The sequence below is a fragment of the Boleophthalmus pectinirostris genome, unplaced genomic scaffold (genome assembly GCF_026225935.1).
Source record: "Boleophthalmus pectinirostris isolate CB_2022bp ecotype Guang Dong unplaced genomic scaffold, ASM2622593v1 HiC_scaffold_21, whole genome shotgun sequence".
NCBI lineage: Eukaryota > Metazoa > Chordata > Actinopteri > Gobiiformes > Gobiidae > Boleophthalmus > Boleophthalmus pectinirostris.
The window spans coordinates 6,807,362-6,833,371 of NW_026571175.1; the positions used below are offsets into that span (position 1 = coordinate 6,807,362).

The following is a 26,010-nucleotide window of genomic DNA, read 5'->3' on the forward strand; positions in this document are numbered from 1 at the left end:
TTATTTATGAGTCCCCACAGACACGCCCTTGGCCATCCCCTTGTCCACGAGGACACCACAGTGCACTTTAACATGAGATTACACCATATATATGTCCTATCCTCCTGTGCATGATATTACACCATATATCTAGTTTATATATTAGACCTAGAGAGGATTATATATAAGTCAGCACAGACACTCCTTTGGCTATCCTCCTGTACAGGGGAAGGACAACACAGTTTAACATGATATTAGGTCATATATCCTCCTGTACATGAACATATAGAGTAGTTTATGTAATATAAGAGCTATAGGGTAACTATTAGAGTATTATATTTGAGTCAGCACACACATGCCTTTGGCTATCCTCCTGTACACAATACAGTTTAAGATGATATTAAACCATACTATCCTACAGTAGTATAATATTAGACCTATAGGGAAACAGTATAATGGTGTCCAATGAGATTCATTTGATCTTCCGATATTTTATGTTATAAGGTTCTTTTTTCAGACCTAGAGTTTTGTTTCATACCTGACAGTTTCGACTCACTAGCGTCTTCCTCAGAGTGGTCAGGTGATGTTGCTGTGACGTGTCCGGTCAGCTGATTTAAACAGGTTTTGGCGCTGTCTTCCTACTGGTGAAACCTGTTTAAATCAGCTGACCAGACACGTCACAGCAGCATCACGTGACCACTCTGAGGAAGCGCGCTAGTGAGCAGTCGAAACTGTCGGGTATGAAACAAAACTCTAGGTTTGAAAAAAGAACCTGATAATATAGTATAATAGTGTATAAGAGTCAGCACAGACAGGACTTTGACTGTCCTCCTGTGCGCAGGGAAAGGACAACACAGTTTACGAGAGTATAGTTTCTATAATATTAGACCACCATATCCTCCTGTGCACAGAAGAGAGTATTATATAGTAATAGACCATAATAGACCATGTATCCTGTAGGGAAAGAGAGTATTATATGAGTCAGCACAAACAAGTCTCCTGTGCATGGGACAATACACTTTAATATGATATTAGACCAGATATCCTCTTATACATGAGATTATAGTTTATATAATATTAGACCTATAGGGAAATAAAGTCTTATACATTAGTGGGCACAGACCCGCCTGGCTCTCCCTCTGGATGTGGGCAAAGGAGAATATGGGCTGGCGTAATATCAGACCGCAGGATTGATGGAGTATGAGAGTATTAAGAAACCACATTAGACTGTACAGTATAATTCTGGATAATAGTCCAGAGTCATGCTCTGTTCAGCTGAGACCGTGTCCTGACACCGACCTCAACCACACGCACTTCTGCAGAGCTCATCGGGCCCCAAGTGCATTGTGGGAATTCAAACCATTACATTTGCATTCATTTATTTACTGTGATAATAAAGCAGCACATTAGGCTCAAGCTTTCTGTCTGATTGGCTGGTGCGTCGCAAATATGACAAAGAAAAAACACCGCTGAATTCCAGATGTTCATTTTCATTGTTTAAAAAGTTTAAAGAACAACCAAAGTCTTACTCTTCTGTTCTTAATTCGCTTTATATTAGAAAAGAGTGTATTTTTTCTTGTTAAGTTACAGCTGAAATGAAAGCAACTTTGTCCATTTAAACTAGAAGTCTAAAAGTGCAATTAGACTTCCACTGGCCGAGACGAACTATCTGTATTTCTCTAAATGAGCTTGGGACTGTTTTATACCGATGTGTGCATTGTGTAACTTTTCGATGAGGGGTCGGTCATCTGCTTGTTTCTATGGATATGTCATTGCTGCGCCTGGAATGTCCCACAGTATGACATTAAACAGCTCTGCCTTACATTTATTCAATTACAGGTGTTTTTTAGAGCTCAAAAATACCTAGAAAAGCAAGCGTTCTGACTGTGAGCGGGGTTGCCTCTCCACAGATCTGACCTGTACCTTGGTCTGGTTTGGTTTTCTCTAGATAGAAAGCTTTAATGCCATACTGTGAAACATCCCAGACAATGTAATAACATCTCCTTGGAGAAAAGCATATGACGGACCCCCTACCAGTACAGTTTGACAAAGTACAGATATAGTGTATAAGCAGCTCTTGACATAAAATAAAAAAAAAAAAAAATCTAATTCTAAAGCATTTTACAGTTCAGTAATCAGGAAGAGCATGTTAGCATTCTAGCTGTTAGCTTTACCGTGATGGCAAAACGTGGCTCTGGTCTCCGAAAGTTGTGAAAAGTGCTTATAAAGTAATTGTGGTGAAGAATACTCCGAATGTAAAAGGTTTACAGTCCTCCCTCACTATAACACGGTTCATCTTTCGCGGTCTCGCTGTTTTGAGGATTTTTTTGTGTGCAATTTGGCATACTTTTTTTTTTTTTTTTTTTTAGAACATATGAACAAGCATCGTGTTCCTCCACCTGCGTCCTGATTGGCTAAGGGACTGTAGAAAATTGCCAATCAATCGGCTCCGTGCGGTGACAAAGGCTCCTGCGGTCGCACCCAAAAGGCAGAGGAAGATGTAAACCATCGCACAAAAAGTTGGACTTCTGGACACGCTGAAGGAAGGTAGAAGTTACGTGGCTGTAGGACGCCATTACGGAATAAATTAATCTTCGGTTCGTTACATAAAGAAGGAGGAAAATAACATTAGGACGACAGCAGCAGTAAGTTTTAAGAAGGATGCAAAAAGAGTTGTAACTGTGTATAAAGTGTGTGCTGAGGGGTTTTACAGCCTTAAAACAAATCTAATAATAAAGCTGACAACTTTGCAAATTATTAGTGATTTTTAGAACGTAACCTCTGCAATAAATGAGGGACCACTGTACTGCTAGTCAAAAGGGTTTTTTTTGCTTTATTTTTTTTACTATTTTCTACATTTTATATACATACAGAAGACATCAAATATATGAAGCAAGATATATGGAATTATGTAGTAAAAAAATTATTTGAAGAAAAAAATCTTAAAAACAAATTGAGTTATGATTTTTTTTTTTTTTCTTTTGCTACATAATTCCATATTTCTTACTTAAAATTGTTCATAGCTGCAATTCTTGGCTTTCAAATAAATGATCGCAAAAGTATGTAAGGAGGAAACAGTAGAAAAGAGCAGGGGAGGGTCCATCAGGCAGCTATTCTTGCAGGACGCTTGAGTTTAAATTCTGTTCAAGTGACTCTCTCGTGTGCATTTGTAACTCCACACTTCAGGGAGTCAGACATTTTTCTGCTTTTGAGAAGATTCTTTAAGATTTTTGAGCAAAAGTGTGACATTTCCCGAGGATGAGATGACAAAAAGGTGAACTGTGGAGGATAGGGATGTAAAAAAAAAAAAAAAAAAGGTCCTATATTACACCAAATTATTGTGAGCTTTTAGTCATGTTAAAATGTTACCTCCTCAAAAACAGACCAGGAGTTGTATTAGTCTGTTCAGGTATTTTGGGTCACTACATCTGAAGCTTTATTAGACCTCAAATTTTACTTTTCACTCTTTAAGTACAATATTAAACAGGTACTTGAATACTTTTACTTCAATGTGCACTGTGCAACTTTTCTGTTGAAGGGTTCATCACCTGCTCGTCTCCATGGAGACGTTGTTGCTTTGTCTGAAATGTCCTGGTAGGACACTAAACATGACCATCTTGCAATAGTTACTCAATAATGTGGGTTTTTATTGACTTAAAAACTTGCATTCTTACTGTGAGTGGGCCTCTCCACGATTCTGACATGTCACTTGGCCTTGTCTCCGTAGAGATAAATAAGTGGAATGCCAGACTGTCTGAGGACCATTCTGGGCAACATCTCCACGGAGAGAAGCAGGTGACAGACTGTCCACCAAAATGTACATTGTGCACATTATAGGAACATTATCAGCTGGTTATTACATTATCGGTTTGTCGTTACATTATAAGCTGCTTGTTACATTATCGGCTGATTATTACAGTATTGGCTGATTATTACAGCACTAGCAGTTTTTTTTTTTTTTTTTTTTTTTTACATGATCGGCTGGTTGTTGCATTATCGGCTGGCTGTTACATTATTGGCTGGTTATTACATTATCGGCTGATTGTTACAGTATCTGCTGGTTATTACATTATTTTGTGGTTGTTACATTATCGACTGGTTATTATGTTATCGTTTGGTGTTACATTATGCGCTGGTTGTTACATTATCGGCTGGTTAATCCAGTATTAGCTGGTTATTACATTATCAGTTTGTTGCTACATGATCAGTTGGTTATTACATTATTGGCTGGTTATTACAGTATCAGGTGGTTGTTATATTATCCACTTGTTGTTACATTATCTGATGATTATTACATCATTGGTTGGTTGTTACATTATTGACTGGCTATTACATTATCTGGTGGTTTTTACATTTTCAGCTAATTATTACAGTATCGAGTGGTTGTTAGATTATCCACTGGTTGTTACATTATCGGCTGATTATTACATCATCAGCTGGTTGTTATACTATCAACTGGTTATTACATTTTCGACTGGTTGTCATGTCATATGTCACTTCAGCCAACAATGTACCACTTCCAAAATATTGCATATGAACGATTTACTTGTTATTTTTTGTATCAGAAAGGGGCACTATCCACATCCAGCCGATGTCCTTTGCTTTGGAATACACATACTACACATACTAGTATTTCAATTCAATTCAGTTAGATTTTTTTCCACAATTTAAAATTATAATCCCACAAAGGCACACATTTATATGTATATGTAAATATGTTCATACAATTGACATATATACTATGTGCACCCATATGTGCTAATTAACTAACTTCAACCATTACTACTACTACAAATACTGTACTACTTAAAATATTAATTCTACTGCAGTATTTTTGAAGTGCATTATTTGACGAAGTTATTAAATTATGACTTTTTTTGTCTTTCCCAGCCAAAAATGTAATCAATTTTACAGCTCACTCAAGTTATGTTAGGGGCTTATTACATTTAAAATTGGTGACATTTATCACATTATCGGTTGCCACACAGCTTTAAGTAGATTTATTTAATTTGATTTAAGTAGCAGAATCAAATACTTCTTCCACCACTTTGAGATTTCTAACAGTGAAAATGTTGCTCATTTTGTACAGTGAAGCCACATTGTTGTATGTGCTTAGAGCTATAATAGTAAAGCCATAATGCATTCTCCTGGGACATAAAGGAAACACTGACTCATAAAGGCCCCATCTCTCTCTCTCATACTTCTTTTCTTTGGTTTAATAGCTCCTCTTTTGTTCCAATTTGTCCTTCTTCCTGTATGTGTCTCATAAGCATTACCTTGAGTTTGCTGTAAACAACATGGCGTCTCCAAACACTTTTTCCATTTCTTCTTCTCCTTCTTCTTCTGTTTTCTAACAAACACAATCTTGCTCCTGTCTCCTGCCCGTCTTGCGCGCGTTAATAATAGATTCAGCTTTGATCCGAGTGAAGCTTTCAGACACAAACATCACAAAGTACGGAGAAACGTGTGTGGACTGACAAAACCTGGAAATGGGTTTAAAAATAACATAAAAAGTCTGATCTAATTAGGTGTAATTTGATGCGCGAGCGCTTAAGACAGTGATACGATCAGATGGAGAAAGCAGATAGAGAGGAGATGTTTCAAATCACTGAATCGTGACAATATTTTCTCAGTGTTATAATGCGAATTTGGTCAGCTGTGACTCAACGTTTGTGGGTTAGAATTTTATATTTTTACTGTCTTAAAAACAAGAAAACAGTTTGCAGTGGTCCAAATTTATTCCTCGCTTATGTTATGCGTTCAGACCATCCTAATTATTCACAACGATGAGTTTTGAAACGCTTTTTACAACTTTTAGAGGCTAGAGTGGACATACGTTATTAGGTTCTTTTTTCAGACCAAGAGTTTGTTTTCATACCTGACAGTTTGGACTGCTCTCTCGCGCTCTTCCTCAGTGATCATGTGATATTGTGACGTGTCTGGTCAGCTGATTTAAACAGATTTTGGTGCCATCTTCCTACCGGTGGAGGCAAGATGACTTCCTCAGGACAGTATCCCAGGTGTGTGAGAGTAAAAAAGCCCCCTCGTCCCGGTTTGTAGTTCCGTGGGCACGTTTCTGTATTTCGATTGCATCTTTAATCCAGCGACGATGTTTGTTTTCCTCTGTCCCAGTGATGTTTGCTCTGTCCCAGTCCGTAATGTGCTTGTCTCTTTTACAGTGCTCAGAAACACACACCTGGGGTACTGTCCTGAGAAAGTTGGACTGCAGATCTGTTGTCCTGCCTCCATCGATAAGAAGACAGAGCCAAAACCTGTATAAATCAGCTGACCGGACATGCCACAGCAACATCACGTGACCACTTTGAGGAAGAGCGCTAGTGAGCAGTCAAAACCGTCAGGTATGAAAACAAACTCTTGGTCTGAAAAAAAAAAAAAAAAGAATAACATATATCCGCTCTAGCCTCTAAAAGTTGTAAACAGCGTTAATAAAGTCATCATTGAGAATAATTACGATGGTCTGAACGCATAACGTCAGTGAGGAATAACTTTGGACCACTACAAACAGGTTTCTCTGTTTTCTCTCAAACACTTGGTCTGAAAAAAAGAACCTAATAACTAGGGGTGTAATGATATCCAAGTCACGATATGATATCGTCACGGTATGAACCTCACGGTACGATATTTATTGCGATATCGTGGGAAAGCTCACGATACGATGGGGAGGCTCACGATTAGGGATGTGAGGAAATCCAAATCTCTTGGTACGATATTTTCACGATATACACCTCACGGTATGATATTTATTGTGATATTTTGTGGAGGCTAAACAGCTACAACTGTTAATATGGGACTTTTTCCTCTTAAAATGCCTCGACAAGACTTAATCCAAAGAACTAAGACAAGAACTAGAAGAACAAGAACTAAAAATGCTTAGACCTGTAATTTCTTCATGTAGTCTGCACTGAAATGGAGCAAAGGATCATGGTCTATGTAGTTCCCTCTGTCTTTTTTTAGCTACTGGTGCCTCATAATTCTTCATTTAAGCAAAGAAACCTGTAATTCGATATATTGTGATGGTCCACGATGTTATTGTGAAAACTCTGACGATACGATATCACGATATTTTGATTATTGTTACATCCCTTCAAATAACATAAATTATCGGAAGACCAAATGAACCTCATGAGGCTAGAGTGGAGTTTCAGTAATGCAAACACCAACTAGCATGCTAAGACACACTCCCTGGTTATTGGACAGTAAAACACTTTCTAATTAGATCGAGGCGGTACACAGCAGACTTATTTTGACCTCAATATATCTGTAAAAAGTATATTTGAGGTAATCTGGTAGGATCTTTAAGTCCATTCAGCTGATTATTTTTTCATTTTTCTTTTTATTCATTCTTTTTAAATAATTACTGTGCAAAATGTTGAATGCAATCTATGTTCACTTAAAAGACATTGAGTTAAGTGTTAGTTTTGGTTTCATGGGAATATAAACCAGGACAAAGAGGACTGTGGGTGTATGAGTGAATAACCCAAAGTCCCCTGATTACACCTCCATTTGGTCCTTACGCAACAGGCCACGTCTCATTTCTCTTTCCTCGCTTCCTTCTCCTTAATTCCTCTCCTCGATTCTGCACAAAATGGGTGACACAGGGAGGAGAGACGATATAAACTCCTCACTCAGACCAATAAAGTTTGATGATTTTATCTGATGTCTGCTCCTGAAGCCTCCCTCATGTTTACTCCTACCTTCCGTGTTTTTCTTTGAGACCACACTTAATATGACACATCTGATTGACAGCTGAAAAATGGACGCTCGTGGAGAGGAATCAAGAAGGAAGCGAGTACTGTAGTCTGGATTTTTTGCTTGTAATAGAGACACAGAGAGTTGAGGACTGCACAGTATGACTTAAAACTACTTTTGAACAGGTTTTAATGTGAAAAAAACGTTGAATAGTTGACTTTTGACATTGACACTCATAACTGCACATAACTCCAACATTATTATTATTATTCTGTTTAAAAAATTGCAGGTTTTTTGCCTTTACAACATGTTTCTCATCACCCTTGTCCAGGCAGAAGGTGTGTACATTCAATTACATTTCTGTCATGTCTTTGTCTTACAGCATCAAATCACTGAATGCATGGAATGTTCCGCAGTATGGTATTAAACATACAGTATATCTTTATGAAAACAAGTAGGTTATGAAAAACAGCCTGCTTTTCTAAGTATTTTTGAGCAATAAAACCACTTTTAATTGAATAAATGTAAGGTAGAGTTGTGTAATGTCATACTGTGGAACATTACACATAAAAAGTTACACAGGGCACCTTTAATTTAATAACTTTTTTTTTTTTTTTTTTGGAATAATAGATGCCCTTCCTCTGTTTTTGTAGCCAGGCTGGTGCCACCTACTGCCTCTGCTCAATTTCATTTCTCTCCAGTGACTACGTCAGGAATCAAAATACACTAGGTCAGGGGTGTCAAACTCATTTTGGTCCGGGGGCCGTATCCAACCTACTTTGATCCCAAAGGGGCCGAATTAGAAAACTCATGACATATAAACCCCAAAAATAACAATAATTCAAATATTTGTGCAGAGAAATGCAAATCTATTACAAAAATATTTTTTAATTGATGAACTCTTTCTTTTACAAAATATTATAATATTATGAACAACCTGAAACTTTAAGAAAAATGCAATTTCAACACAATGTTTTAACATGAACTTGTCTGCAAATAGGAATAAGTCAATTTTTTTGGAAAATCCTGAACTCTGTGTCTACTTTTCTCATTTTTGACATTTTTCTGATAAGGGTGTCACGGTCAACAGTCAAAACAATCAAACGAAAATTACTAATATTTTAATAGAAAATATAGTTAAAATCATCCAAGGGCCAGATTAAAGGTCTTGGAGGGCCAGATCTGGCCCCGGGTCTTATGTTTGAGACCCCTGGTCTAGACAATTTCCAAAAACCCCGGAAGTGTGAGTCCGGGCACCAACCAATCAGCAAAGAGACATTACATTCTGTGTTGGCAACAATTCCCCGAGATGAAGGATTTAAAGCCGGAATAAAGAGAATGTTTGGTGAATTTTATCAAGGGGAAAGACGTTATTGTCCTTCTTCCTACAGGATTTGGGAAAAGCTTAATATACCAGTTAGCCCCATTAGCGGCACATTACACACGTCACGACCAAATAGCAACGATTAGTTAAATGAAATAAAGTACCTGTCTACCGTCGAGTGAACAAATTCTAACACTGTGAGTTCAGATGGTTTCTATGAAGTGAAACTGTCTGATGAATCAGGCTACTGTTTTTGGCCTTTACAAGATGTTTTCCACATGTTTGTAATTTTTTTTTCTGGAGGATCTGCCTGTTGTTTGTCTCCAAATTACTTCATCTGGAAAGGTAAATTGGTAAACGTCCGCCCCCTAATTGTCTCCATGGAGATGTTATTGCTTTGCCTGGAATGTTCCGCAGTATGGATTAAACATATATCTTTATGGAAACAACTAGGTGATGCCAGTGGGCCAAGTTACATCTCAAATCTGTGGAAAGACGAGCACAGTCACAGTAAGATTGTATACCCATATACTCTGGAACATTCAAGGTAAAGCAAGAGCGCCTAGACAAGCAAACTGCAAACCACCCACCGGAAAAGTGACTTATTGCCCCTTTAAGATGTCTCCTTCAACTAGACCGGATGTCATTTCACTTGTGAGCCAAAGTGTCCGTCTGTGGTGCTCGGTTTCTTTATGACGTTCCCACGACTGCAGTTTCTGTGGTTTTAAGGTCCGTGCTTTAGAGACCGGGGACTCTCTCTGGTGCTTGTGTCGTTGAGCAAGGCAGTAATCGTAAAACAAGCTGACAGAAGGCTCCATTATCACTGAGGATGGGACATATGCTGTGTATAAGGTAGTGATGTTTCTGTTCCTCTTTGTGTAATAACACTGCTTAGAAATGATGTGTTTGAACTTTAGGATTGGATATGGACGAAGATAGATCAAAAATTCTTTATAAAACCAGATATTTGAAAAGGGCGACTATAGCAAAAATAACAGAGAGAAGGCATGTGTTATAATGTTTGATATTGTTAAAAACATAGTAGCAACCTCGTAAATGATAATGAATATAACTATAGAGTGTAAAAACATACTTTAACTAATTTTATTGAATTCTATTTAATATAATTTATTTTTATTAAATTTGACTTTATTTTGTTTTATTCTATTTCAATTCACTTTATTTAATTTTATTTAAATGTATTTAATTTTACTTTATTTTATTTTATTTTCCTTTGCTATGTTTCCAACCACACTAATTCCAGCAGAATATATTTTATCAAATTAAAATGCATTACTCTATTATATATTTACCAAAAAATAAATAAATAGATAAATACATAAATAAATGAAGTTGCACTATGTAACTTTTTTAATGTAGAGGTTCCATCTCTTACTCTCCATTCTGTTTTGATTAGAATGTTCCGCAGAATGGCTTTTCATCCAAATTCCTCCACCCCTGTGGTCTGATAACAAACAGTGAAGTAAAGGCTTTTTGACAGACCAGAAAAAGAACCTGTATGTGGATATAATATTGGAAGAACAAATGAACCTCTTTGAAGTGTGGCATTTTACTCTCTCTCTCTCTCTCTCTCTCTCTCTCTTTTTTTTTTTTTTTATGCTGGATGAACTTCCTACAGGTGTGCCTTGCCTATAAAACACAACAGTATGCGCTCCGTTGGTTTGAACTGGAGACCCTCTTGCTATAGATCAGGGCTCATCAAACTAACTGAGGCTACGTTCAGACTGCAGGGCTTAACGCTGAATTCCGATATTTTTGTGAAATCTGATGTTTTTGCGAGGTCGTTCACATTTCCAATTAAATGTAACTTGTATGTGACTCCAGTGTGAACATTAAACAGCCCAAAAGTGTCCCGTATGCACACTGGAGACACGCCGACGTCAACCGCAGCGAGCGTGCTCTGTGTTTATGGAAGTTGTCCAAACATGGACGCGAGCATTGAGCACCTGGAGATTTTAAAGTTCCTCTCGTACCGGAGCCAAAACATGAACAACTTTTTTAAGGAGGAGATTGAGAAGGAGAAGGACGAGGTTTTGGTCGTGGTGTTTTGTGGGGCAGCGGCAGCGACGTCCGTTGAAAGGAACGTGTGGATGTGGAGACGTAGCCAAGAGTGGTGAGTGGTGATGTGCTTCACTTCATTGACACGGAGTTCATTAACAATTTTCGCCTACTTGTGACGAATAGTGCAGAATAGTGACGTTTGTGGCTTGTTGATAACGTGTAGGTGGATGAATGCACTTTGGCCGTTCAGACTGAAGTCGCATGTCAAAAGATCAGATATGTGTCGGTTTTAGGAGCACATATCCAAGTGGCCTGGGTCACATTTGAAAAAATCGGATCTGTGTCGTTCAGACTGTCATTAAAAGATCAGATACAGGTCACATAGAAGCCAAAAAATCAGATTTGGGTCACTTCAGGCTGCAGTCTGAACGCAGCCTAACTAACTACTAACTAATTATATGGCATATTTACATTTGCCGCCAAATTTGTTGTCGAATTTTCATCACCTGACAAGCTCGAGATTAAACAGTGACAGTCAACACACGCGTGAGTTTTGTAGTGCAGTTAAGAACAGCAAAATGGCGAGTACAAAGTATGAAAATTTGTCAGAGCTTTGAGAGCGCTGAGTTTTCAAAGAACAGTGGACAACCAATTACTTTTTTTGTTCAGTGTGAGGAGCATGCAGTTTGTCTGATATGTAAAGAAAGTGTGGTGGTTTTCAAAGAATATAATCTGCGTCGTCAGGGTCATACATTTCTGTTATACGACTGACCCGACCCCGGCCCCCGTCACAGTCAGGAGCCATAATGTGACCCCCAGAGAAAAAAAAGTTTGGTGATTCCTGCTATAGATAAACACTAACTACTCACTCTGACATATTAAAACCAATATAAAACAAATGACACTAAAAAGTGATAGATTTCTTCTGGAGTAAAAAGTACAGATACATATCCAGTATACCGAAGTGTGAGGAGAGTGACATGCAGATTTGGAGACTTAAAGGAATGCTGGTTTAGTAAGTTAGTCTTAGCTACATGTTGTCTCTAATAAATGCATTCATCATTCACATTTAACCTGGATAATGTCAAATCTATATGGCTGAATTTAACATGCACGTTTAAATCTAGAGTTTAATAATCCCTACAGTTAAAGGGCCCATATTACACTATTTTCTGATCTACAGTATGTTACAGTCAGTTTTAGTAAGGTGACTTTTAAAATGTATTCCCTTGCAGATTACAGATTACATACCCCAAAATGTAGTTTGTAACGTAATCTTTTAAATTACTTAAAGTGAGTAATGTAATCTGAATACTTTGGATTACTTGATTTGCTGTAGAGAAGCAAAGACTAGGATATCTTGGATATGTTTTGTCTGCTAAAAGACAATAAAAAGCCCAGACTTTATTTAACCGTATTAAAAATATTATTGATAGAAGAAGAGGAGACATGGTCCGTGCAGCATGGTTTAGTCCTGGTTTAGTTCTGGTTTAGACCTAGTTTAGACCTGGTTTAGACCTGGTTTGGACCTAGTTTAGACCTGGTTTAGACCTGGTTTAGTCCTGGTATAGACCTAGTTTAGACCTGGTTTTAGACCTAGTTTAGACCTGGTTTAGATCTGGTTTTAGACCTGGTTTTAGTCCTGGTTTAGACCTGGTTTAGTCCTGGTTTAGACCTAGTTTAGACCTGGTTTTAGACCTGGTTTGGACCTGGGTTTAGACCTGGTTTAGTGTCTGGCAATGAGTGGAATTACCGAAAAAAAAAAAAAAAAAAAAAAAAAAAAAAAAAAAAAGGATATAGCCCAAAATGTGAAACAGGAAAATACCACCCTGTAATCCATTTATTTGAACAAAGTAACTGTAATCCAATTACCACTCACTGAAACTGTAACTGTAACCAAATACAGTTACTCATAATTTGTACTCTGATTACATAAACTTCAGTACATGTAATCTGTTACTCCTCAACACTGGTCACAGTTTGCTGGAGTTGTGTTTTGTTTCATTCACACATTTTGAATGAACACACAAACCCTGCATATATAGCATGAGTTTTTCTCTTAAACAGAAAACACTCTGTTCCACCTTATGATGTCATGTAGTAATACAGGAAGTGCACCACTGTGTTTTTAAACTACACACATCTTCACTAGACTCATTTTGATCATTTCAGCCCTGGAATTGCCAATCTTTACTGAACTAAAGGTAAAAGGAGCTGTTAACTTGACAAGTACCACGTCGTGACAAGATATAAAATCACCTGTAATTGAATAAATAGAGCTGTTTAATGTCACACTGTGGAACATTCCAAGCAGAGACATAGAAACAAGCAGGTTAAAGCTCACAAGAGTCTTTCACGTCATTTTTGCACCGTCGCACAGGGCTGGTTTTTCTAAAAATTAAAAAGGATAAAATTCAATCTAAAAAGGCCTGGATCTCTCCCGTAAGTGTAAAGAAAAAACAATAAAAGAAAAAGTTTATGTACTCACCCTCGCTTATGAATATTTAAAACCATAATATAGGAGTTTGGAGGCATTTAAAAGTCTCCAAATGCTTTTTAAAACGAAATACATAAAAGTGAAATGTGCCAAATTTAAATGCAGTAATCTTGCACAATTGCGCTATAAATCCTGCTATAATGTATGTGTACTTTGGGCATTAAGACAAATTATACACAGTAGAAAGCCGCAGCGAAAATAAAACTTCATATTTAAAACGAGCAGAGTCTTCATGTAATCCCCATACGAAACTAAATTATATATGAAGAAATGTTTTTTATTTCTATACTCACACATTACTCACTGAAATAATGTAAGGCCAATAACTTGAGGCGTATGAAGGTTTATGTATTTAATTATAAGAATAGAAATGTTAAAAGTGCGGTACATCATTTTTACTTTCTTAAAAAAACATGAAAAACAGAACTAGAATTTTAAAAGGTTTGCAGTGGTCTAAAGTTGTTCCTCACTTACCTTATGTATTCAGAGTGTCCTAATTCTTCACTGTGATGGGTTTATAAGAGCTTTTCACAACAAAAATGTGCATGCTAAGGCGCACTTCCTGATTATCTGACAGTAAAACAGTCAGTGGTAGAAGGTAATGAAGTGCAAACATAAAAATACAATTCTTCAGTACAAATTTTAGGTATCTGTACGTTTTACAGTGGATACTTTTTCCTTTTACTTCACTACATTTGAGAGCAGATATCTGTGCTTCATACTCCACTACATTTTAGATCTAGACTGAAAAGTAAAAAGTGCTTTTCTTTAAGGTGTAAAAGCTGCTGAAATGGCTGAGATTTAGGTTATGTTTACACTGAAACGAATCACCGTATCACTGTTATCAGAAACTATTTGTGTCCAGACACGTCGTTTCTGTGTCTGCAAGCCTTCCCTATCCACACAACTTTGAGCATATTTGTTTATGCTTTACACAAATGACACTTAAAACCACATGGTTAATTCAAATAAACTAAGTGCTGAAAAAACAGCTCGCTCCTTGTGTGTGGTCAGCGTCTATCAGATTTAAAAAGGACACGACTCATTGGAATATTTGTGTTCTTTCTGTGACAGAGGGTTGTTCTGCTAATGGTGAGTCTGTTCTGTGCAAGTAGTTTTAGCTACGCTGTTTCCCATTTGTTTAAACTGTTTTCCGCAATAGTGTCACATGACCGATGTCACAAACCCAGCGAATCAGGAAGGTGCAAGTCACAGTGACATGGTCCAATAAGGACGCAACTAGAGTTCCTACGTCAGTGTATCAGAGTTTTCAGGCGTCCACACAGTGCTGGATCAGATCTGTACTCAGATGACTTCGTGGGAGCTGGCAGCACCAGATCGTTCCGTCTCTGGAGCCGTTTTCTATCAGATTAGTGTGAACGAACACTGCATCCACAACGAAAATGACCAAATACGAACTAGAGTGGATGTGATGTTATTTAGGACATTTAATTTGAGTTAACGTCCCAAATTTGAGCAAACCAAATAACACAAAAATGGCTAGAAAAAATAAGAAATCAATTGAATCACTAAAATCAGCCAAATTCTTGACCAAAATCACTACATTTCCTTAAATTGTTCTAAAAATCTCTGTTAAATACTTTCACTTTTTACTCTTTAAGTACATGTAACATGTACTTTAACAGTTTTGCTTAAGTAGTTTTTCTCAGGTGATAGTTTTATTTTAGTACTTTTCTACTTTGTATCTGTACTTGTAAGTAACAAAATTGAGTACACATTTAATAATAGATAACCATAATGATATAAATTATACAAATATCAGATAAAGTATGTTTAATATTTAATGGTGAACTTATTTTGTTGTTCTACATGATTCATTGTTCCTTGTGCATATGTATACAGCAGCACATGATCCATACCTCCGTGGTTCATCCCTCCATCCCTGCGGTCTGATGGCGAACAGAGCCTTGGGCAGTCCCTCCAGCCCCAGGCCGGACAGGGCCGGTCCCACTGCGAACCACATGTAACTGGGCCCCGCCTGCCCCGCCGCCCACGCCGCCTTGAAGATAAGCTCCGCCTCCTCCAGCGAGCAGTACAGCAGACGCACCTGCACACACACAGAAGAGAGAGAGAGAGGTTAGATATCTGTATCCATGACAACACTAACATTAGAGAGATAAGCATTGAAATGGCTCGTGGCACTACAAACTAAATTAAAGAACACATATTGGACTTGAACCTGCTATATATTATGTTATAACGGTGTGTTTGATTATCCATCCAACTTGGAGGTCTGAGGACATTGAATATCAACACGCACTGATACACCCCTTTAACTGGGACGATGCAGTTCGGAACTCGGAAGGACTTAGAGGAGACCAAGCCAGGTTTCTGAGATAGAATCCACGATGGGTGTGCCCAGTGTCACTTGCTGTATGAAGTGTTTTCATTGTGTTTGGACACTTTGGTGGTTTAAATGACAATTTCAGTCACTCGTATTACTGCAATACCTTACTGCGTCTGTATCACTGCCTATGGTATGTAGTACTACTGCAATACCTTACTGCATCTGTATCACTGCCTATGGTATGGTAGTACTACTGCAATACCTTACTGCGTCTGTATCACTGCCTATGGTATGGTAGTACTACTGCAATACCTTACTGCATCTGTATCACTGCCTATGGTATGGTAGTACTACTGCAATACCTTACTGCGTCTGTATTACTTCATATGGGGATGGTAGTACTACTGCAATACCTTACTGCATCTGTATCACTGCCTATGGTATGGTAGTACTACTGCAATACTGCCTCTTACTGCATCTGTATTACTGCCTATGGTATGGTAGTACTACTGCAATACCTTACTGTGTCTGTATTACTGCATATGGGGATGGTAGTCGGTGTTTCCCATGTTTTCAGCCCATTTCCTACCAGTTAAAGTGCCAAAATGATCTACAATCGCGCGACACCAACACTTTCACTTCACTAATATACTGAATTATACTATTTATACTGAATTATTCCTCGAGGTTGTGTAATTGAAGCACATACTTATTTTGGAGCATCTGGTACTCGGTCAATCCTAAAGCAACAACAGCTATCCGGTTACTGCTTTATTCTCCAAGTCAGACACACGAAACATAAAAAACATAATAAAACGTTGTGGAAAAGTGTGGACGTGACATCATATCCGTGTGGAAGACAGATGGATAAACGAATGCAGCATTATTTGCACATTTTAAATCGCGATATTCATTTACAACAAGTTAATAAAAGGAAAGTCCATATACTGTGGTGCCCAGTGGGAGCTGACGTCTGCTGATTTGTTGTCATTTGTACCAAAATAACTACGTGGCACTGCTGAATACTACTTAGAGCACCGATTAAGAAAATAAAACTTGAGAATGAAGTTAGTACAGAGCCGTGGGTGTGTACTGAGGGTAGTGAAAACGGGCAAATCGGCAAAATGGTGTCTTGAAAATAAGCGATTAAAGACTGTCAGACGTGCAAGGATCACTCCAAATGCAACTTCACAGGATAAATGAGAAGAGGAGACAACTATAACATCGGCGAAAGCTCTAAAAAGTCAATTCCGAATAATAGGTCTGCTTTAAAGACAACAGAGCCTTCAGTGCAGAGACAGGTGTTCTGATGGGAGTGGGAATGAAACACTACTTGAATCTGTCTCATTTAGATAGCGATGCTGATAACGAGGGCATTATGGGACTGGGTTTGTGTCCGCTCGTCACTCACTCTGTCACACCTCCAGCCAGGCTCAAACTCAGCTCTCCAATCAGATCCAATCAGACACATTTGAAACGAACGAGCTCACCGGTCATCTATCATTCTGGACAAATTACTTTTCTCACACCTCACATTAACAGTTTTGTGCTTCGCTCATTGATTCTGCAGAAATCCGTGACGTTTTCAGTCCCTTGTGATATTTTCCCCTTTCTTTTTTCCTCATAAGCAGCCGTATTTGTTTTGATACAGTTGGACCATGCATGTCCCTGATTGGCTAATACACCTGCCAATCATACTGGTGTATACTTTGTAAAGTATTAAAGTAACTAAGTGTGTATTCTGTATTATAGGCAATCGCAGTGTAACTTGGTGGAGAGTTTTACACCTGCTTGTTTCCATGGAGATGTTATTGCTTTGTCTGACAGCAGTCCACCAGGCCAATGTACAGGTCAGATCTGTGGAGAGGCAAGTCCGCTCACAGCGTAGACTGTATAAAGAAGTCGACTAAGGGAGTGTGTCGTAGGCCTGTAATGATAATCAATAAATCAATTACCACATTTTCCAAGCTATTAGACGCGCTCTTAAAGGTTGTATGGACTTTTTATTTTTTTTTCAGTTTCAAATTGTCAATGAAAGTTTAAAATACCAATACAGAGATGCAGCAGCTTTGTAATTATGATGACCAAAGAAAATGAAAATCTATCAACTGCTGACGTAGTGAAGCCAGATAAACATCAGCCAATAGACAATGAGGCTCCCTCTTTATCTATTGGCTGTTAGGTTGTCAATCAAGCTCCTTACGTTTCTAATGTAACTGACTCGCCGGCGCTCGGGGATTACAAGGTTTATGCAGTGATTCTTAGAGGCTTTTTCAAACTGTCGCTTCCTCGCAGTTTGCACAAACTTTGTTGCGATGGCGGACGAGAATCCACGACCTGTTCGCAGCAAAAGAAAGTCCGTTTTTGAATTCGCTGAAAGAAGAAGAGAAGGGGAAAAGGAGCGAAGACAAACTGAGGTGATTCTTGGAGATTCCTTCTAGAGAGACAAAGGGTCTAAAAACTGATGCGTCGGTTACTAAATTATTTCTAGACAGGTCACTTTAACAGTAATTCTGGATGTAAACAAGCGTGATTTCTCGAGTAAAGAGGCGGGAGGAGATGTTTCTACTGAGGGAGCTGTGGAGGAGGAAGGTGGTGTCACGCAGGCACAACATTTGAAAAAGGACTGTCGCCGTATTTCACTTCCCTTAAAAAATCCTCTATACAACCTTTAAGCCTCCAACCCCAACCAAAAATGATTGCGCGCCACAATCCAGAGCACCCTATACACGAATGCACTGGGGTGTCCCAGCACGACTTCAGTAAACTACAAAGCCGCACCACCCACAGCGCACGCAAACACACACGGAGCAGACAGCGACCGCACAGTGAAAACACACCCACAGACACACTCATCACTCCACGCCGACGAGGAACGGAACAGAGGAACGAACTGAAAAAGCGAGTGCAATGTGCCACTTCTAGACACAACTGAGTCACCGTGAACACGCCGACAATCCAGCGGTCCCAGACAGCACCCTCCCTACACGCCACAACTGAACAAAGCCCAGAGTCACTGTGAAAGCACCAAACAAAGTTCAACTGACCAATCCAACTGTTGTGTTTCGTTTTAAAGTCGAGTGGGTTTTATTTGTGAAAAAAGTTTAAAAAAAGACCAATGACAGTGTGCCTTATAATCCAGAGCGCCTAATAGCCTGGAAAATACGGTAATCATACAATAACTTTTAAAAGCTCAATAACTTTTCTGGCCACGATAAATTGTGGGTGTGTGAAAGGAGGAATGCTCCGTCATCACGGTTAATGGTGTCCGTGTATCGTTTCCTGATTTTCAGTGGCCTCCCAGATCCAGAGTTTGAAGTTGTCAAAACCAACACTAGTGACAGTTCTGAAGTCTTGCAGCAGCAGCCGAAACATGTCAACAAGGTAAATATACTTTACTGTATTGTCTTAAAAAGAACCCCAGAAGTTAAAGTATATAAGATGACAAAATTAACATCTTTGACTTGTCAATCAAAACTGTTGCTGATGCTAGCGGAAATGACCCGTGTTTCATCTGTTATTAATGTTTATGTGTTGTTTTATGGACAAAATAGTGAAATAAAAACAGCAGGTTCGTGTAGAGCGGATTAATACAAACATTTGTGTGCCCATGCTCACTTCCAATCTGGAACGCCTATGGTTCAAGGTAAGTTTTTTTTTTTCAGGTAATTTGAACAATAAAAATGCCTGTAACTCAATAACTTAACATATGATTGAATTTGTGACAGGACATGGTGAAACATGCTGTAAATAAGATGATATGTGAAGTAGGTGCATGAGAATAATGGGACTACACGTTTGTGAACAGCAAAATACAGAATCACTCAAATTCCTTGTTCACAGTCTGCATTATGCATGAGGCTGTGCTGTATTGGCACTTGATTATGAGGGTGATTACTTATGGCAAGAACAAGAAATATTTGCAGCAACAATCTCGCAAAATAAATTACAACAAAACAAAAAGATGCTACATATCGTATAATGAGTGACTCGTTTTGCATTTGAATTGACTCAGTAAAGCATTTCTCAAGTAAAAACTATTAAACATTTTGAATAAATAGTATGGTTGTCAAAAGTATCAAAAATCAGGCACTAATTGATACTAAAACTACAATCGAAACCAACAGGTATTGATACTAAAAAAGTCACATTCACAGGACAGAAATGAACCTTTCATGAATCACTTTAGAATGATCTTGAGCTGTATCCAGTATTCCCACTCTTTCAAAGACAGAATTTCAAAACTTTTCCATGACTTTTTCTTGACTTTACGGCACCTACATTTGTAGAACTGAGCATACTTTTAGGGCTAAACATGCAATGTTAACCCTTTTGACTCACCTTATGGCATTGTTTCACAAAGAATGGGTTGCGACCCTCAGGTGGGTCACAAGAGATTTTTTTGGGTCTGCAATATGCAATTCTGACACATGTTGAAATGTTAAGACATGTTTTGTATAATTTCTTATTGTTTTGTAATTGTTTTATTGAGTATTTTGTTTCAGTGTTGCTGGTTCAATTGAATTTTGAAAAGAAAAAGAAATGGGCCACATTTAATGTCCAAACGGGCGACTTATGGATCCTTTTATTGCTGCTTCAGTGACTGTTTTTCATTGTTTAAAACTTGAGTAATACTAATCGATCACTCAGTCAACAATAAAATATCCTCATTAATGTTCAGTAATGGTCAACTCCAACTTTATTTTGTGATTTATGAATAATGTCTATTGACTTGGATTGAGAAGGTTTTTGACTTTTAAAATATGGATCCCCAGAAAAAAAGTTTGAGAAAGGCTGCCTTATGGTTTGATATTCTAGTTTTTAACATTCAAAATCCTGTCAGTGCATTTATTGTTGTCTCTTTTAAACAAAAGGCGCAGACGTTCAGAAATAATCATCATAGTCTAATGAGAACTTAACAGAACACTGTAGTTGCATGAAAGAGATACTAAAATTCCATGACTTTTCCAGGCCTGGAAAATTACACTTTCAGTTTCCATGACTTTACATGACATAGATAAATGGACATAGCTAATTACTGCTAGGTGCCATGTTCCAAACAGGAAGTGACATGGGGAGGCTTCTGGCTCCTTCTGACTCTGGCTCCCATTGACTTACATTAGAATATTGTCGCAGCTCTCTCTGTAACATTTTGGTAATTAAAATGTTCATATTAACAAGCTCTACATGACCCTGATGTTTTTATTTCACTATTTCCTCTGTGAAATAAATCGCTCTTCCCAGTATGGAGTTTTAAATTCACCTCTATGACTGCTACCATCATGAGCTTCATTTGACTGGAGCCAAACACTATGGATGATGTCACACTCCCTTAGTGCACCTAGAGTCCTAGACTATTAGTAGTATACACCCATGGACCGTTATGAAACACTGCAAAAATATATTTTTCAATATAAAATCCATCAGAAAATGACTTGAAAGTAGTGAAATTATGTGTCCAAGCAGCAAGATCATTTTATTTGATAAATTATCTTAAAATGAACAACGTCTAGACTAGAATGAACAGTCTCAGAACTAATAAGTAGATAATAAATCTGAAAACAAGATGAATAACCTGATATATGAGATCAGAGAAATTTGCAGTGAACCTACCTGGATAATGTTATCACCACCAGCCAAATTAAAGGTGCACTATGTAACATTTTCATCACAGATTAACTTTATTGTTGCCCCATGAGTGTAATAATCATAATATAAAAAAAGCTGTTTGTGAGACATCAGCCTGCATAAATACACCATCAGTGGATCCGTTCCACCCACTTGAACAGTCCTTTCTGTGATCTCAGTCTTGTGCTAAATAAGTCCCAGATTGTGCCCCCCTCACTGCTAACAGCAGGAGTGCCGTGTGCACACTGCCTCTGCTCCGCCTCCCTTCCTCCGAGCGTCACAGCGGTCCCAAACATGTCGCCCTCATCCCACCACTCAGCTGACAGCCCACAGCACAGCCGTCACCGTGGCGATGACGCTAACGCTACTCTCTCCTGTCAATCATCACGGGACATTTAAGCGTCTTTGCATATGGAGCTGGTCTGTCTCCAACTTTCACCCTCTGCTCCTCTGCTCTTTAGAATACAGTCTGTCATTACACAGTCTACTGCCTTGTGATTTAAAGGTCTTATATTACACAAAATGGACTCATGAGCTTTTACTCATGTTATAATGTTTCCTCATCAAAAACAGACCCGGAGTTACGTTTCGTTTCATTCACACGTTTGAGTAACACTTTATTATTAGACTGTTTACATTTCCAAAGTTCAAAATGCTCTGTTCCATCTTGTGATGTCATGAAGTGGTAGTTTTCAAGTGAACAGCTATCATTATTAATCCGTGTATCATTTGTTCATTCATTTTTCAATATAAAACCAAAAATAAGAAAATGAAAAAACAACTGTTTTCTTCATTATTTGTCTCCAAAATCAAAATGAAAAACAGATAATGATTTGTTTTGTCTGTTTTCGATTTTGTGTTTAAATGAAAAATGGAAAAAATGGATAACGACCGTTTGACCCGAGATCAGACCGGGACCAGACTGGGACCAGACCGGGACCAGACCGGGACCAGACCGGGACCAGACCGGGACCAGACTGGGACTGAGACCTTGGACTGAGATCGGGACTGAGACCGGGACCAGAGCGAGGCTTAGACCAAGACCAAACCAGGACCAGATCGGGACCAGACTGAGACTGAGACCGGGACTGAGACCGAGACCAGGCCGGGACCAGACTGGGACCAGACTGGAGGCTCAGAGCCCACGGCAGGACCGGAGCTTGAAGCTGAGGCTCAGACCCTGCGGAGGCTCGGAGTCAAAGCTTGGAGTCCGCTCTGGTACTGCTCTGGTCCCGCTCTGTTCCGGGACCTGGATCAGTCCTGGATCAGTCCTGGATCAGTCCGTGTGTGTGGCAAAAGTCCGGCACTGCAGTCCCAGAAGTCACGTAAACCGGAAACGATCGTTATCCGTTTTTTCCATTTTTTCTTGAAACACAAAATCGAAAACTGAAAAAACAAATCTTTATCCGTTTTTTTCATTTTGGTTTTGGAGACAAATAATGAAGAAAACTGTTGTTTTTTAATTTTTTTATTCTTGATTTTATATTGAAAAACGAATGAACGAATGATACATGGATTTATATTGAGTACTATCAGCACCATTAGTTCAGTAGTGTTTGACAATTCCAGGACTGAAATCATCCAAATGATTCTAATGAAGGGTGAAGTTCAACAACACAGTGGCTGCACAGTATTATATTATTGTCATTATTCACACTAATGAGTTTACAAGCACTTTTGAGAACTTTCAGAGGCCAGAATGGACTTTTGCACACACAGTAAAACTAACAACAATTAGCATTTCAAAAGAAGAAATTCAGTTTGTCAACTGGACAAAGTTTATTTGGTCGAATACATTTGTTTCACAGTTCATCCAAACTGCTTCTTCAGTTCTGGTCAGACACTGGTGGATACTTCCTTATATCTGCCTGAAGGGAGGAGCTAACTACAATGAAACTACTCTGAAACTAACACATCGACTTGTTTAGTTAAATCAAAACAAGCAAAGAAAACAATAGGTATAGAGACCCTGCGTTTGACGTCACGGCCTTGCCCTGATCCACTTCCGGATATATATACAATAGATCGCCATTGTAACATTCACATTTTTGAGTCGTTCCTTTAATTTTCGCATTAAAACACATGCCGGAAAGTGTTGTGCACAGAGCTGTGATGAGCAGAGAGATAAACACACACGGGTTCAGTTGTATCGGATCCCGGTTGAAGCTGACAGATGAGGCAAGTGGAGCTGCCATCAGTGTGCCAAACACCTGTCAATATTTGGGGGGTCTCCTTCTCCGAAATGTTGAGCGATACAGACAGAAAAAAGAAAAAAGAAAAAGACACCACAGTGGATGCCACAAACTGACAAGGCCCTATTCAACTGATTCAACTTAGAAAATGATCTGCATTTAGCCTCGTGTGAGAAACGCTACAGTCGGACTAGATTCAAACCAGAGTCCTGAGCAGCTCTGGTTCTGTCTGGGCTCAGAGAAGCTGGAGCGGGGAGTGATGTTAGGTGTTTCGGCCCGGAACAGCCCTCCCAGACACCAAGTCCACAGCACTTTCTCGCTTTACTTGCACAGAACCGACACGCAAGCGACAGCACGGAACCGCTCGGACCCAATCCACTGTGGTCTCGCATGCCCCCTTCTGAAACCAGGACATGGAGGATGGAGCCTCTGGACCTATCTGACCAATGACCACAAGACCAAGGACCGGACCCCTAATCCTGTCTTGAGGGACGACTGAGGGATTTTACACACAAAAACTAGTATTCTAACACAACACTTCCTGATTATCTGGCATTAAAATATGTCATAAATCATGAGCTGGTTGTATGGAGGATTTTTTTGTTTGTTTCAAATTGTCGATGAAAGATTAAAATAGAATTATAGAGATGCAGCGGCCTTGTAATTATGACGACAAAAAAAAAAAAAGAAAATCCATCAACTGTGGACGTGGTGAGGGCAGATAAATATCAGCCAATAGATAACAAGGCTACTTCTTTACGTATTGGCTGCTGGGTTGTCAATCAGACTCTCTTTGTTTCTAGTGTCACGGACTTGCTGATGCGCAAGGATTACATTTACATTCGCCTCTCACGCAATGATTCTGTTTACTCAACCAACACAGAAGTTCTTAGCTTCTTTTTCAAATAGGTGGGTTTCACGTGACGTCACAAGGCTACGTTTGTCAGCAAAATCAGATGGAGGGCAGGAAGTGAACTGACTGGAGGAAAATGCCGATGTTTTGTGTAGTTTACTGCTGTGCCAATTGTTCTAACCGAGAGAAGGAAAAGCGATTTTTTTAGAGTAGAAAAGTCGCCCCAATATAGTCGCCCACAAAGGGAAAAATGAAAAACAAGAACAAAAAAAAGTGTGGATTACAAACCTGTTTTTGCGGTCGGGAGGAGCAGAATTCGCTAATGCTCGTGTCTGCAGTGACCACTTCGTCAAAGGTTTGTTACAAAGCTAATTTGTTTTTTGTGGTTTACCTAAACATAAATGAATCATTAACGACGTTTGTTGACATTAAATAGTTCAGATAGAAGTTACTACCAATACACTGCACTTTTTCCCATAACGTCTATACACATAAAATAAGAGAAACACTCCCGGCGAAGAAACGATAATCATCATTTAGGCGTTTTGCACCAAGGTTGAGGACCCATCCACTGACAAAAAAAGTTCTATGCCTCCAAACCTTTGTACTTTGCCTTCATCTGTTGTCTGGTGTAGAACGATGTCTGAAGAGTTAAATAGTTCGTGATCTCCTCTGCCTCGATTGTCAGCAAATCTTTTACTTCGGTTGAAAATTCTCTCATTTTCAATAAGATGGGGTCACGCCCAATATATTTGTCGACTAACTGCTTGTACTTTTGCCTTGCTACTGGCTCTAAATCCTTACAATAAGAACTCTTCTCCATATCTGTGTTCTCCAGAGTCGTGTTTGTCGTGTTTGTCTTCACTTCCTGCCCTCCACCTGAAATTCGCGCATCATCGTGATCACGTGACTGAAACCCTCCTATTGTAGCTTCCTCTCATTTTGCACAAAGTTTGTTATAATGGCAGTTCGCCGCAAAAGAAAGTCTGTTTTTTTTTTTACCTTGCTGAAACAAGAAGAGAAGGGGAAGAGGAGCGAAGTGCGACATTTGAAAAAGGACAGTTGCTGCATTCAAGCTGTAAACCCCGTGGAATATTCGGAGGTCACTTAAACATCCGGAGCATGGCCCCCAAACGAGAGCAACTTGAGCATTTGCTAGGGAATTCCAATATTGACTTTTTGGGACTAACAGAAACGTGGCTCACTCACTCTTCCCCAGAGGCAGTAATAAATATGCCTGGGTACAAAACTTTCAGAAAAGACAGGGGTAAGGGCAGGGGTGGAGGTGTCATACTGTATATCAAGGATAGTTTCAAATGTGATCAAATGGAACTTCCAAGTGATCTTCAACTTGAATGTATTTGTGTAACTATTTCTCTCTCTTCTGAAATGTCATTTACATTAATTTGCATTTATCGTAAGCCATCAGCAACTATAGACTTTTATGACCAAATGAAACGTCTTCTGGGATACTGTGATTTAAACAAAGAATTAATT

At 38.8% G+C, this 26,010-nt stretch overlaps 1 protein-coding gene across 1 annotated transcript in view; it reads right to left on the minus strand.

Annotated features, from left to right (window-relative positions):
* grin2da (glutamate receptor, ionotropic, N-methyl D-aspartate 2D, a) overlaps positions 1 to 26,010 on the minus strand; it is a 414,138-nt gene that overhangs the window by 354,606 nt on the left and 33,522 nt on the right. The window contains exon 3 of the mRNA XM_055157602.1: positions 15,413 to 15,600. Within this exon, the coding sequence (XP_055013577.1) occupies positions 15,413 to 15,600 (188 nt within the window). The remainder of the gene's footprint in view (positions 1 to 15,412; positions 15,601 to 26,010) is intronic.